This window comes from Borostomias antarcticus (assembly GCF_949987555.1).
Source record: "Borostomias antarcticus genome assembly, chromosome: 22".
NCBI classification, from domain to species: domain Eukaryota; kingdom Metazoa; phylum Chordata; class Actinopteri; order Stomiiformes; family Stomiidae; genus Borostomias; species Borostomias antarcticus.
In genome coordinates this window covers 16,016,624-16,032,966 of record NC_140255.1, presented here as the reverse complement: position 1 = coordinate 16,032,966, position 16,343 = coordinate 16,016,624, and the positions used below count along the sequence as shown (strand labels likewise).

Here is a 16,343-nt window from a genome sequence, read left to right as displayed (position 1 = left end):
GGAGATGCACTTGTTGCACTAGATCAGGCGAATAGAATAGAAACTAGAATGTTTATTATTGCCATATACAGTATAACCAGTACAGGTACAGGTACATTGGAATTCTTGTCATCACTTGTCATCGCTTGTCCTTACAGTATCTCATGTCTAGGTACACTGACTACCAACGTTAAATACAACTATTGTAAGTCACTTTGGAGAAATGACTAAATTGGCTAAATGACTGTAATACAATGTACTGTAATGGAATGTAATTGAGATAGGGGCTGAAAGTGTCAGGGTCCTTTGTGATCCCCCACACAGCATAGTCTAACCCACAGACCCAGAGACCTACCCTAGCCAACCCTAACCCTAACCAACCTCAACCCTAACCAACCATAGTCCTAACCCTAACCTGCCCAACCACAAAACAACTGTCACAGACCCCAGAGAACCTGCCTTAACCAACTCTAACCCTAAACTGCCCGACCACAACACCCCGTCTCTCTTCCTCGTACAAACTCCTCCTTTCGGGCGTCAGCTCTCTCTCAGATCAGGTCTCTCGCCTGTTTTTCTCTCATACATGACGACAAGCCTTATTTCTTTCAGACTCCTAAGCTGAAACCCCAGAGGACTCAGACTGACTGCTCTACATCCCCTCCCTCTCTCTCCCTATCTCTCTCTCTATATATATATATAGATTTCACCTCTCTCTCCCTTTCTCTCTCTCTCTCTCTCTCTCTCTCCCTCTCTCTCTCTCTCTCTCTCTAGCCTTTGACGTGTGACTGTCACACACAGACATAATTAGCCGTCGTGGTACAGGAGGCTGTGTGGTAATGTGACAGGAGATGTGGAGATGGTTACAGCTCACATGCTCCTCTGTTCCCTATGGAGGCTCTCAGCTCTGTGCGTCCCACCACAGAAAGACACACTTGGCAAAGGTCAAGGCAGAAAGTGGTCACACACACGCACACATGCGCACATACATGCCTCCACCTACTGTATCATATCTGTCTCTCTCTCTCTCTCTCTCTCTCACACACACACACACACACACACACATGCCTCCACCTACTATATCTGTCTGTCAGTCTGTCTCTCTGTCAGTCTGTCTCTGTCTCTCTCTCTCTCTCTCTCTCTCTCACACACACACACACACACACACACACACATTCACACATCAGTGGCGGCAGCTGCCATGCAAGATGCTAGCCTGCTCAGCAATTTGGAGCAATTTGGGGTTCAGTGTCTTGCCCAAGGACACTTTGACATGTGGACAGGAGGAGCCAGGATTCGAACCGCCGACCCTATGATCATTGGACGACTAGCTCTACCTCTTGAGCCACAGCCGCCCCCCGTAACTAATTAACTAACACAGCACCGAAAACATAAACCCTGATGTTTCAAGGGTCTGTCGGTCGGATGATCAGTCCCTAACAATGTCCCTGTGTCGCTCACAAGCGCATCACATATTGAAATAGGTCAGTCTCTGGGATCATCTGAGATTGCCTCCTTGCTACAATCACCCTGGGTCCTGGCAGAGATCTTCTCTGAGGTTTTGTGTAGCTTTCAAATGGGAATTTTCTAGCAGGTGGCTGTGGGCTACCAATGACCTGGTTATGGCAGGATTTAATTCTGAGCGGTGATTTCTGGACCATGGAGAGCGGAGCGATGGAGGAGGAGAAAATCCGGGTCAGTCTGGTCAGAGAAAGAGACCCAGATACGAGACGCCGTAAGATCCGTGACAGAACCAGACCCAGATAAAACGCCGCAAGATCCGTGACAGAACCAGACCCAGATATAACGCCACAAGATCTGTGACAGAACCAGACACAGATATAACGCCATATGATCCGTAGAGGACTGTCTGGCTCGTTACATCACACACCTCCTCGGGGCCACTTAAACCATTAAAAAAAAACATCATTACACAAACTACAGTATAAAATAATAATGTTTATGACTTACTCAAACGACATCATTACACAAACTATAAAACAGTAAAATGTTTTGTGACTACACAAATGACATCATTACACAAACTATAAAATAATAAAATGTTTTGTGACTAACTTCTAATTTCGCAGATTTCCATTTTGGATACAGAGAGTGTGCTTGTGTGGGCATGACAACGGAGCACTGCTTCTCTCTTTCCCCTCCCCTTCCCTCTTCAAGATCTTTTATCCCCTCTATGCTTAGCTTACTTTCACCTGCTGGATATGTGCACAAAAGACAGAATCCTCTTTTGAACCTATTCATCTCCATGGCATCCTCACATCCTTGTTTTCCGGCGATGGATAGATAGATCACTGACACGGGAAACAGAAATAGATGCCTCAGATGTGTCTGGAGCTTGCTTTTAAAAAAAGACCCATCAAAGATCCTCATCACCATTGTCATCCTATTGATAATCAAGCAATATCAAGGCCTTTCATCCGTTAATAGAAACTCACGCGCACACACACGCACACACACACACATTTCACACTGCACCCCACTTGCTCTATAGTGCTGGAGCCCTCTGTCAAGCTTTCTTCCCAACATAAGAGCATTGAGGCGGAAGATGAGCCCAGATGAGGCGAGGGGTGTGTGTGTGGGGGGGGGGGGTATAGCGGGTTGGGGTGGGGCCTTTGCCAGACTGTTCTCTGAGGAGACTCATTATTTAGAGACACCCTTGATCACATGACAAATATGGCTCTGTGGCTAAAATAGAAGTTATCTAACAAGTCTAGCTAGAGCTAGCCACAGGCAGACTTGTTCATCTTCACGCCATGCAAGTGTAATGTGAATCTATCACCAGTAGTACCCATCCTCCGCATCGCAGAAACTGTAGGAATATGTACGTACACGCATGTGCAAGAGAGAGGTGTTGTCGTGGGGGGGGGGTGTTACGTGTCTGAGTGATAGGTGCAGTGGGGAGCCTCCCTCCTGAAGGCTCTAATTAACAGGTTATGGAGTCGTGGAGCTGAGAGAGAACCGCAGACCTCTCCTAGACACACACACATACACACACAACCCCACGACAAATGTATTCACCCCTCACACAGCAGGACACAACAGGACATGAAACTGCTCTGGATGTGTTCAACAGAGGAGGGAGATGGAGAGGGGTGAGGAGGGCGGGTGCTTGGGTGAAAAAGACAAAACAAAGTGTTGTTGAAAAAGAAAAAAGGAGATGAAGCAGTGGGGATGGGAGAGAGAGAGAGAGAGAGATTCGGGGGGAGATAGATGTTGAAAACGCACAATAGGGAACAGAAGACCGAGCAGCCAGCGGCCAAATGAAAAGAGCAAAATGATGATCTTTCTGCTTCTGAGGAGGTAACATTAAAACACAGCCTCCGGCGTTATGTCAGCGTACAGCTTCATCTTCATCTGTCTCTCCATCCTCTCTCTCGCTCTGTCTCTCTCGCTGTCTTTCTTTCTCTCTCTATCTTTCAATTTTACACTGACAGGCAAGTCAATCGTCACCTGTGGCGGTATCCTGCCCTTGATTTCCCTCTTTAAACAACAAGAAGTTTCCCCCAAGCAATCTGATTGGCTGACTTCAGCCATGCAGCATTTCTGATACATCACAGCAGACGCCTCTTTGCTCTTTTTATTGCTGGTTTAATCCCCTGCATCTCTACAGGAAAACAAGTATCCAGCTCGTATTGTGGTGCTGCTAGCCAAGGAGAGGGGTCGCTCATGGATCGTTCAGGGGTCGCTCACGGCTCAAGCGTCTTTGAGTTCCTGGAGCCGTCCGAGAGCCAACGCTCCTGTACGTTCTGCCAGAGGGGGAGGGGGGAGCCTGAGCGTGCAGAGTGGTTGTCATCCACCACGATGCCACGCACCTCGTTCAGGCAGTGCTTGAGAGTAGAGCCGGCCCCCTGAAATGGACTGGGCTGTTTTCAACACCCTCTTTAGTGCTTGGCGGTGTCATAGAAATTGTAGTTTCACCACCTCCTTTGTAATTCACCACCTCCCTCAACCTTTCACATGGCTGTGCTAATCTAATTTATGACAGGATGACCTCCAGGAGGTCAACACACCTAGACGTTGTCTGCCCCAGAATAACCATCCTTTGTCCCATTGTCCCTGCAAGAATTACCGCCTTTTCTCATGTCACGTGTCTGTATTCTCGACCACTGTTGATGATGCCTGCCATTTAATATGACGTGTACAGATGGGTTAGCCAATCACATCCCTGGAAGCGTCATACCTGTGTATTGCTTTGAATATAAGGCTGCACAAGACCAGACTGCGGGACTTCTGTTGGATGAACTGTTGTCCTGAAGTCCTTGCGCTCGTATGTTTTCTCAATAAACCAGACTAAACCTCTTTGAGCGAACCTTGGTAAATCTTTTTACTTTAGATCAGATATAATTCCATTACAGCGGTCACGGATGGAGCTGTTACCTACGGGTCCTAACCCTAGCCTACCATAAGGCACCCTAGCGTATGGCCAAATAAGAGTCCGACAGTGCATTCGGAACGCAGGTTTTGTAGGGCACTGAAGGGTTCTTTTTTTTTCAATAATGACCGGCAGGCCATATGTTATCTCTCGTGACAGGACAGTAAAGACATGTATGCCCAGTGGATGACCTGAGAGGGGAGAGAAACTGGCATGAAGAGTCTGTTAGGGGGACAATCACTGATACTGTAAAGTCCTCTAAGGCTTGCTTAACCTTGCTCTCTATGTTCTAGGTCACCGCCCCCACCAGGGCAGAAGAACAGGAGTCGGGGCCTTAGGGGCAGAGTCAGCGACAAATAGTCTAGACAGGGCATCAGGCTTAACATTCTTAGAACCAGGGCGGTATGGCAGTGTAAAATTACATCTGTTAAAGAATAATGTCTACCATGCTTGTCTTGGATTCAGCCTTTTGGCCTGACAGATGTATTCCAGGTTCTTGTGATCAGTCTAAACCAAGAAAGGATGCTCTGCCCCCTCCAACCAATGGCGCCACTCCTCCAAAGCTGCCTTAACAGCCAGTAACTAACAGTCTCCGATGTTGTAGTTCCTTTCCGCTGGTGAGAGTCTTTTAGAGAGGAAAGCACAGGGATGTAACTTGTGCATAAAAGCTCGACCAGAAAACATGACAGACAAATGACAGACATCACATTAGCAGCGGTGAATATTGCATGTTTGACCATGACGTCGGTCAATTATCAAGTAATAATTGACTGGTAGAATGTGCAATGTCCAATCCGAATTTCAGAGAGCCGTGTAATAAGATAATCATAATAATAGAAAACTTTGGCTTGCTTATTGCAGCTTTAAGTACAACTATATTTATTATTTATTTATTTATTGTAGGTTTAAATACCACAGCAGTGGAAATTTAAACTTGTGACACAATATCAATTATAACATACAAGCCCCAACACCCCACTCTCTACTGATGGTTTGGATCACAACGTGACAAACTAAATGTAGGCACGCATGTGTCAATGTGGCAATGTGTGTATGTGTGACAGAGAAAGCCTTCTGCAGCCTCTATAAATACCATGTTGATGATGGGAGTTACCACCTAACATCCTCTAACGAGGGAGGGTGGGGGGGGCAGAGATAGGGTGAGGAGAAAAGAGGAGATGCTCTCAGTAGGGGTGGCTGACATCGCACTTGGTGTTCTTAAGCTCTGTCTGTCTGTCTGTCTGTCTGTCTGTCTGTCTGTCTGTCTGTCTGTCTGTCTGTCTGTCTGTCTGTCTGTCTGTCTGTCTGTCTGTCTGTCTGTCTGTCCAAATGATACAGTTGATAGCTAAACCTTCGAAACCTAACCTCATTAAAGGTTACAATGTCATGTTTTGTTAATTAGAAACCAACCTTTTCTGAATTGCAACGTTCTGTGTTTTGGGTATACTTGAGGAAAGCGAGAGGGGCTTAGGCTAATGAGTAGCTTTCTCTTCTGTTTTGATCTCACCCTTTCTCAGGGTCCTCCGACTCTCAACGACAGAAGGAAGATGGAGTATACATGTAGGAGACAGAAGACTTCTGCAGAACAATGTGAGAGAGGTGTGGGCTGGTCAGAGGGTCAGGACTGGCTACAAGCAGACCAACCAGTCGACGGAGGGGCCAGCGAGGACGAACGAGCGGAATATGTTCTTCAACAGGTTTGACACAGGGGTCCTTGCCCTCCCCTGGACCCTGCAGCTACGGACTGTTTCTGAAATGTGTGATGCTGAGCTGACAACAACAGGACCCAGTGAGCTGTGGAGCCAGGCAGGACTTGGGAGTGGAGAGGAGGGGAGGCCTGTGAGGGGAGCAGGGGAGGCCAGGCAGGAGGGCAGGTGAGGACATGGAGGATACAGTGGTGATCAGAATACACCAGCCAAAGGTTTGTAGAGAACTGTAGAGCCTTCACTCATCACTGTATATTGTATTCCAAAATCAATTGGCCTGCTCGGTCAATACGTCGGCTAAGTCATTGGTATGATTTTATCTATATTTATCTACATCCAGTATAAGGCCATTCTGGGTAGACTCCCCTGTTATTTATCTGTCTTTCTAACCAGAAAACATTTATGGGTTACACTCTGATAATGAATTTAAAGGCATGGTGAAATCTATACTGTAGAAATGGACCCTAGTCTGAACAAGACAATAAAGAATGAAATATCAAACAATTACACAGTAAAAGCAATTCAGGGGAAATGCATTGGCCAATATTGCCATTTCAACAACAACAACAAAAAAATCCAAATGGGAAACTACTTTTTTTCTATTATTTCCCGATAACGTAAGATAATACTTTAAATGTGTTACAGCAGCAGAGAGTGATAAGAAGGTAGAATACAAAAGAATCAAAATAATAATAAGAAAAAGATATACATCATATAATAATTAAAATAAATAATTTCCTACCATGTTTTCAAGAGTCACACAATTTAACAGTAAGGCTAAGGTGTAAACATGTTACATTTTCATAAGTGAGGACCAGACAAGCTGCCCTGTCTCCGGTCACTAGGGGTGTAACGGTAAATGTATTTGGACTAAACCATTCGGTACAGGAGGCTTGGTTCAGTCCAAATACGTCTGCTCCCCTAGTAGCTACTGTACTTGCTGCACTCAATTAAGGTATCTACTTTGATTCCATCTACTATCAACGACTCTGAGGTCTCCAGTTTCATTTCAAACCTTTATTTATACTCGTAAAGCACAGTATCAGGTAAGTATCATACAATGAGTATTACCATTTTCTCTGTAAATCCCCAACTATAGTTTTTTTTTTCAGGTACTGTAACTATGTTTCTTTTTTCAGGTTGAATTTAAGGTAAGTATACTTAGTGATTTTCTGGAGCCATCATCAATTACTAATTTTATCTCAAACAGTCTCCCATTGTAGGTTTCACCATCCACGATTAGGGTCTCCGGTGGACATCATCCCTATCCTAGGATCCAGGAGAAGGTAAGTACTCAGGTGACAATAGAGTTTTCCATACAGGTACAGTAAGGGTCCTGGGAAGAACAGGGGGCAGCCAATGCCAAGTGCTAAAATAAGTGCTGAAAGGTGCTCCATTACAAAGTGCTGGATGTCTGAGGGGGCCTCAAAGCATGCATAGCTGGTTAGGGTTGAGGTGGTGACTGACCTTGTGTAGATGTTGGGGTTAGGGTTGAGGTGGTAACTGACCTTGTGTAGATGTTGGGGTTAGGGTTGAGGTGGTAACTGACCTTGTGTAGATGTTGGGGTTAGGGTTAGGGTTGAGGTGGTGACTAACCTTGTGTGGTATGACCACGGCGGAGCCTCCACTAATGCCCACGATAGGCAGAGCCGTCTGGGTGGACAGGAAGTCCAGGATCTGTGCCACTTCCGCCACCTGAAAGAGGACAGGTTCATTTGATTATCACCAAAACATAAGGTCAAACACTAGTAACCACCTCAAGGTAATGCATGATAACAGAGGGGGAAATGCTTTCTGTAGCCTTTAGCCCTATCCTCTGCAGGTACATATGTCTCCTGTCATTTTTTGAGCTTGACTCCACTGGCAGCAGAATCAGCTGCACCACCATGTGCTATCTCAAGAGGCAGTAGAACATTCACATTTTGCCTAATTGCTCATGCGGGCTTGGTGCAGTGAATGCAAATCTGTTCACCGAGTGTAGGACTGGTAGGAAGCCCAAACTGTTATTGATACAGTAGCCTATATAACAGTTTGACTGTGACTGTATATATCTGTTACTGCTGCTTAGCACTGCTTCATGTTTAGAAGCCAACTTTTTATTGTGAACATTTTATTTGCTTACAAATGTCAGGGTTTTATTTGATTATTTTATGTGAGAGTTTTCTGCTTATATTTTCCCACGGCCTCACTTGGGTTGGGCTGGAACAGAGGACGGGAGCTGGTGTTTTCAAACAACAATACGTCTCTGTTAAAGATCAATCAATCAATCAATCAAAGCTTTATTTGTATAGCGCATTTCATACCCAGAGGCAACACAATGCGCTTTACAGAGAACAAGGGAGGTGGGCATACGACCCACTCTCTACATATTCCAGAGGGAAGCAAAAAAACAGTAATCACCCGGGGGCCAGATAAGTGAGCTGTAAAAATTCTGGGTCTCCAAACCCAGGAAATCTGGTGAGCTGCACAAAATGTCAGCAACTGCATGAGAGGATATCACAGCTTGAGAAGAAGATTGAAACATTGCTCCAAATACTACTATTGTACAAGGTGCACAAGGTGCTGAGCCACCAAATGCTAATGGTCAGACAGATTTTTATATGAAATGTAGAGCATCTCAACACACATTTGGCTGAGATGCTCCCCTGGATATGTGCAACCCTAGATAAAGACGCTGGTCTAGCTGCGTAGGCTCCCAAAACAGTCCCTAAGGATGCTTCTTACTGGAACAGCAGTAAGAGTGAAAGAAACATCAACTAACACCCGCCCCACCACCTCAACTCTCATTGCAAAACAGATACTATCCTCTGAATAACGTAATGTGTAACAATATTAACTACGCTGAACCCATGGTTAATCACGCCACCACAAGCCTAGCCCAAACCCAAGAAATAGAACAAACAGTGCTAACCCCACATAATAGCCAGTCACTATTCTGATCGGGGACTCTATTACCAAGCAGGTAAGCATGGCAGATGCTGAAAATCTATCCATGGCTGACACATCTGTCAGGGAGCTAAAAGAGCTGCTACCAGTTATCTGCTCTACACGTCCAAGTGATATGAGAATCATCATCCACGCTGGGTCTTATGACATTCTTCACAGGAAAACTGGCTCTGACATCCTGATAGGAGACCTCTCCCTGCTGGAGAAACTGCGTGACTGTCAATCGCAAAATATATTAATTTCAGGCCCATCTCAACTTTTTGGGAGAGGAAGCGAATCTTTCAGCAGACTCCTTGACCTGAATACATGGCTGACATCGGCATGCCTCACCCATGGAATAAAGAAAAGACAATTTCAATATCTTTTGGAACTTCAGAGACCGCTTCAGACCCGATGGCGTTCACCTTAACATCAACGGAGCACCCAAACATCAACATAGCTCCTTTTGCACTTGCGGGCTACTACACTTTTCTTTCTTTTTAAATGTATGTCTCCAGTACAATATTTTATGAAATTGTCATTTTTACACTGTATTTTATTTGTTTTCTTATCTTTTTCTCTTATTGTGTTTTCTCTTATTTTCCTGCTTTTTGTTCATTTTATGTCTATTTTTATGTGAAGCACTCCATGCATGCACATTCTGTTGTAAAGCACTTTGAGCTGCATTTATTTGTATGAAAGGTGCTATACAAATAAAGTTTATTTATTATTATTATTATTATTATTATTATAGATGGCAGAAAATGTTTCCACTTATAAGCGAAATCTAATTAAAACTATTTTCATAATGATATTGACCCATATATCGATCATCTAGAAAACTGGGTTGGTCTCTCAGAATGTACATGTGGATACTTTTTGTGCTTGGCTGTAAGCCAGCGCACCACTGATAGCAAATGTCCGGTTGTCACTCCCTCCTTCCCTCCTTCCCTGGCTTCCTCCTTCATGTTGTTGACCTGTTCTATGTTGCTACCACAAGAGTCAGTGGTCCCAGAACCTGCCGTTCTATGTTGCTACCACAAGAGGCAGTGGTCCCAGAACATCAAAACAAAAACACTATGACGCCGCACATTTCCCAGATCCTCGGTGGTCTAGTGGATAGGGTGTCCGCCTCCCATGCTCCAATGCCGAAGGTCGCGGGTTCGGTGTGGATAATATTTTGTCACTGGATGTAATAGAAGCTATGTAAAAATGTGGTTATCTGGTGGTGCTATGTCAGTTATTGAATGTATGTACAGTAATTGAACATTTGAAATACTCCTGTTTTGAAATGATATCTACAGTATAGGTGTCTCAGTAATTACCCATTATATATTAGGCTATACTTTGCATGTATTTACCAGGTAAGAGACGGGAGAGATCCCATAGGAACAAAACCTGTTTCTTTTTTTCTTTAAAGGAAATGTAGTCTGTTTTGCAGATAAATTAACTGTGTCAAACTGATTGTGCCACCACAAGACGCAGTGGTCCCAGAACATCAAAACAAAAACACTATAGCTGTCTTTCCACTGTCGGGCCGAATGGTTACTAGGCAGTTTCATTCGGCTCCGTTCTGTCCCGGACTCATGAGAACCGTTACCATCTGTTTTTCCACTGTCGGGCCGCTAACAGTATGGAGGAGGATTTGGTTTATTTTGGACTATTTCTGTTTTTTCTTTTTATGCGCCTACATGAGCGCACAAACCTGGCGTGATGGTGTTGAAAGAAGCAGACAGAGAAGAAAGAGAGAGGAATATGCCTACAAGTCCTTGTTGGCAGAATATACTGTAGTAGGCCCAGGAGGAGGACACAAATCAAAGTACTGTAGGTAACAACTAACATTACACACTAACTACAAAAAGTAAACCTGTTGCATTCTTGTGATTGAAACAACTTTAGGTCGGCTACAGTAACGTTATATTACACAGGCTAGCAACAGTGTTTCCCCTACGATACAGTTGCAGAATAAGCAACAGCTACAACCACTGGCGGACTGGCAATCTGACCGCGCTGGCAAATGCCAGGAGGGCCACGGTACTCAGGGCCGCCTGAGGGGAAGAAAAAAAAAGAAGCCATTATTCGTTATTATACAACTGCTATAATAGCCCTCATAAGCACCGAAGGCGAAGCGCCATAAGGCTCGGGCACCCACGGAAAAGTAAATAGAGAGAGTAAGTAAATAAATAGAGAAAAAATATCTCAAGTCTTAACCGGTAGAGTTCGTCATCCATCTTTTGTTGTTCATGTTTTCGTTCATAAACGAGTACCTATGTGTTTGGATGTAAATTACGTGATGCCTTTGAGTTATAGTTGAACTGTTATGTTTGCTAGCCCTTGAGAATAGCGACCGCAGCTGATAACGTTACTAGCCAAGAAATGGATATTCAGCAATCCATTTTTTCTCTGATCTTTCAAACAAAAAAAAGGAATTACGGAACGAGAGAGACCAAGATCTAAGATGGAGGGCTAACACAAGGGATTTGTGAGGCACTATCAAGAAGCTAACTTTGGCCAATACGACTGGCTAACGGCTAGCAAAACCTAATGAAATGGTGAGTCCTGCCTTGCAGCTTTATGCATTTCCGATTGATCATGTTGGCAATGTGTGTGAATTTGCTGCTATGTGAAAGATAAGGATTTGTTGTTGCATGTCGTTGAGAAAAGCTTCCCCTGATTATGGTGTCAGAACGATGGCTTATGAATTAGAGATGAGATTTATGTCTGCCGCTGGATTTTGAGGATCCGTTCCTTTGAAAGAGCCGTTCAAAAGACTGGCACATTTTTATATTTATTTATTTTTAAGAAGCCAGCCTTGGGATGACCTATTTTATCTGGGAAATAATCACTAGGAGAAATGATAGGGTAATATTTGGATCAGAATCATTCAAACTTAGACCTCCAATATATATTCTATTGGTGGGATATTCTGAAATAATGATTAGGTTATAATTTCATTTGGTAATGGCTTGTGTGGACGTTTGTGGTAAACATTCCACAGGGTGGCGGCACATGCCATGTTACACATGTTTGTGTGTAAATAAACCTGACTTATGTCATTCATATTACAAGTTTGTTATAAAAATAACACTTCAAGATTCGAAATAGTCAGAAATAACATTCAGAATACACTACTGGAATTACAAACGAATGATTAACGGACTCTGATTGTTTTTTACAGAGGTTTCACTACCGCGGTGAAAAACAATCAGTCCAGTAATCATGAGTTTGTAATTCCAGTAGTGTATTCTGGATGTTATTTTTGACTATTTCGAATGTTGAAGTGTTATTTTTATAACCAACTTGTACTATATGGTCTATGGATACTTCCACATTCTCCCACCCGGAGCGTGACGTAAGAGCGAAATGGCCGCCATGTGAATAAGGTCAATGTATTGATGCTTTTTTGTGCGTGGCTGTAAGCCAGCGCACCTAGTATAGCGTTCGTCCGATTATCACTCCGTTACTGCGGACAATGTTGGCCTGCATTTCTCTGTTGGCACCAGAAGAGGCAGTGGTACCAGCACTCCAAAATCGAGAAGGACACCAAAATCAACCCGCCGATCTCCACTGCACAAGTAGAGTAGTGGTGAGAGCATTGGACTCCCACCCTGGAGACTGGGGTTGAAGACCCGGTGGGGATGACTTTATGGGACTATACCCCAAACCTCCACATGTTCATCCTTTCACTCCAACTTTACCCCTTGCCTTATAGATCAGATCCTGTCCCAACCCCAACCCATATTCTAACCCCAACCCACACTAGGGACTGGAAGGACACCAAAACCAACCCGCCGATCTCCACTGCACAAGTAGAGTAGTGGTGAGAGCATTGGACTCCCACCCAGGAGACTGGGGTTCCCGGTGGGGATGACTTTATGTTATCATCAGTTTAACTGCTTTAGCCACTGACCGCTACCATTAATGTTATAGAAGCTGCTGCTAGTTGTTGTGAGCTCATGAGCTAACTGGCTATCCTGCTCTTATTGTGCTGGATTAGCATTGGAAGCATTGGAACTGATGTGTCCAGTGGACAAGACCTATCTTAATTTATCAGACATTATTTCATGTCATTTCAATTCACAGCGATTTCAGTGGCATGACTAGCTTCTGTCCTACCAGTCCTGAACAGAAACAAGCCAGCCACGCACATAAGCCAGGCTGGTCCTGGCCTGGTTCAATCTAGATCACATTCAAGAGTTTAGGATAATGAACACAATGAAACAAGGCTTGCTTGCTCAGGAATAATTGCTTAGACAAAGATTTTCAGAGATCAAGATCAACATGTTGGATACATGTAAATCTTGATCACCGTAAAATTGTGTTTAGGATAATGAACACATACTGTAGGTTAACTAACTAGGCGTGTTCAGGGATAATTATGGACCACCACAGGGCATTGATAAAATAAATGAAAACATGTCCTTCAAGTTTTATACATTTATGCTATCATCAAGCATCATCTGTTTGGGCAATATGCAAACTAGAGGGGGTTGTATGCTTGAATGTGTGAGTCCTAAATAAGCTGCCCATTGCTCCTGGCTGCCCCTGGAGGAGGACAGCTTGGATAGGAGAAATGCAGAGGATAAATTCCACCAGCGACCACTGAAGATGTGTGTGTGTTGTGTGTGCTGTGTCACCGCTCACTCATGTGTGGTGTGTGTGTGTCAAGTGTGGCTCGGTAATACACAGACCCTCGAGGTCCAGTAATTATATTGGCATTTGTGGTCCTGCTTGAGGGGCAGCAGCGCCAACAGCAGGGGGGTATTTCACAAAGCTGGGTAACTGAGTAAGCCTGACTTTTGCGATGAGCAAAACTTGGAAACTGGAACAAATCTGGAAAAGGGACTGAATAATTTATTTATTTATTTTTATTTTGTGCAGAGGTCAGGCCTAGTCAGTCAGCCAGCTTTGTGAAACACCCCCCCAGGTGTGTGTATCTGGGAATCACCTGAGCCCCGGCGCCCGAGCCCACATCGTCCTCAAACACCACGCCGTGAAGCCTCTCCGTCGCCATGGTTTCGCAGAGGCGGGTGAGCAGGTCGCGGGGGTTGGTGTCGTTGACAAGCACGGTGACGGGGTTGACCTCCAGGGGCAGGTCGGCAAAGTTCTCCCGGCTCAGCCGACCTCTGACCTCACTCTGGTAGGTGGAGCCGCTGAACACCACGGCCACGTTGATGGAGGGGTGGAGGGTCAGGGGGCGGGCCGGGGCGGGGAGGGGGAAGGAGAGGAGGAGAAGGAGGAGGAGGAGAGGGACAGCCATGTCAGCACCCTACTTCCTGTAAGGAGGAGAGATGGATAGGTGGAGGAGAGGTGAGTTAGTCCCTGTGTACTGTAGTCTCTCTATGGAGTGGTGAGGTGATGTCATTTTGTAGGCTGAAAAGTTAGCATCGCTGTCATTTGATGTCACTGGACTGGTTTGCCCTGTTACGTTTTTCCGCAATGCCCACTTTTCGTAGAGAAACAGTTACTGTATACTGACGGTGATTTTAAAAAGGCCTACACATATAATTTAAGCACACACACACACAAGGCACGGGGAAAACAACCAAATACTCTGTTCTGAGGCTCCAAAGTGACTGTGTAGGCTGTAGACATAGCCTACACCCATGTAACAGAGCCTAGTACCATGTGACAGCGTCTACTAACATGTGACATAGACTACGACCATGTGACATAGACTATGACCATGTGACAGAGCCTACGACCATGTGACAGTCTACTATCATGTGACAGTCTACTATCATGTGACTGTCTACTACCATGTGACAAAGCCTACCATGTGACTGAAGCTGTGTTCGAAACTGTTCCCTATTCCCTATATAGTACACTATATAGTGCGTCCACCATTTTTTTGTAGTTTTCAAATTCTCAACAGTTAATTTCATTCACTATTTAGTCTTAATGTGCAACTTTACAGCTTGCTATTAGCAGACAGCACCATAGTTGACAAAACCACACATTAGAATGTCAACCCATCATTAGAATGTCAACAATTTATTTGGGATTTAGCATTCAAAACTGAACATGGAAATTGAATACTACCTGAGTACATTTCAAACTGCTGCCATCAGTGCCCGGCTGTTTCATGTAGTGTCCGAAAACCATTTAATCGTTTCCTATGTTGTTTACTATATGGGGAAGACTACATAAGGAATAGGGAGTGAGTGAACGATTTCGAACACAGCAATAGTCTACTACCATGTGACATAGACTACGCCATGTGACAGAGCCTACTAGCATGTGACAGAGCCTACTAGCATGTGACAGAGCATATGTGACATAGCCTATTCTACTACCATGTGACAGAGCCTACTAGCATGTGACAGAGCCTACTACCATGTGACAGAGCATATGTGACATAGCCTACGACCATATGACAAAGCCTACTACCATGTGACATATTCTACTACCATGTGACATATTCTACTACTATGTGACATATTCTACTACTATGTGACATATTCTACTACCATGTGACATATTCTACTACTATGTGACATATTCTACTACCATGTGACATATTCTACTACCATGTGACATATTCTACTACCATGTGACATATTCTACTACTATGTGACATATTCTACTACTATGTGACATATTCTACTACTATGTGACATATTCTACTACTATGTGACATATTCTACTACCATGTGACATATTCTACTACTATGTGACATATTCTACTACTATGTGACATATTCTACTACTATGTGACATAGCCTACTACCATGTGACATATTCTACTACTATGTGACATAGCCTACTACCATGTGCCAGAGCCTACAACCATGTGACATAGCCTACTACCATGTGACAAAGCCTACAACCATGTGACATGGCCTACTACAATGTGACAGAGCCTTCTACCATGTGACATAGCCTACTACCATGTGACATAGCCTACTACCATGTGACAGAGCCTACTACCATGTGACAGAGCCTACTACCATGTGACAGAGCCTACTACCATGTGACAGAGCCTTCTACCATGTGACAGAGCTACTGTATATGTGAGTCAACCAATGACATAACCATTTGATTTTCATATCTAAACCTAACCTAATCATTAATTTTTTCATTTCTAAACCTAAACTAAACATTCAATCTCAATGCCTAAACCTGACCTGGTCAATCGTATTTCATACCTAAACCTAACCTAATAATTTAGTATGCATGTCTAAAGAGATAGACATTCAGCATTTTGCTTAACATGCTATATTGTCTACTGCTGCATGAGGTGCTAGCTCTATGAAAAGGATTTGAGGCTTCATGGAAGGGAGTTTTTTGGTCGTTTTCCCAGTGGGATCAGGTTGGACAGACTGCATGTATACGGTTGTGAA

At 44.2% G+C, this 16,343-nt stretch overlaps 1 protein-coding gene across 1 annotated transcript in view; it reads right to left on the bottom strand.

Annotated features, from left to right (window-relative positions):
• The window catches only part of LOC311323831 (glutamate receptor ionotropic, NMDA 2C-like), a gene marked incomplete at both ends in the record, with an annotated part of 48,408 nt that extends 34,148 nt beyond the window's left edge, over nucleotides 1-14,260 (bottom strand). Inside the window, 2 exons of the mRNA XM_084456131.1 lie at nucleotides 7,672-7,770; nucleotides 13,949-14,260. Coding sequence (XP_084312257.1) covers nucleotides 7,672-7,770; nucleotides 13,949-14,260 — 411 coding nt within the window. The remainder of the gene's footprint in view (nucleotides 1-7,671; nucleotides 7,771-13,948) is intronic.
• Between the last annotated feature and the right edge of the window lie 2,083 nt (nucleotides 14,261-16,343).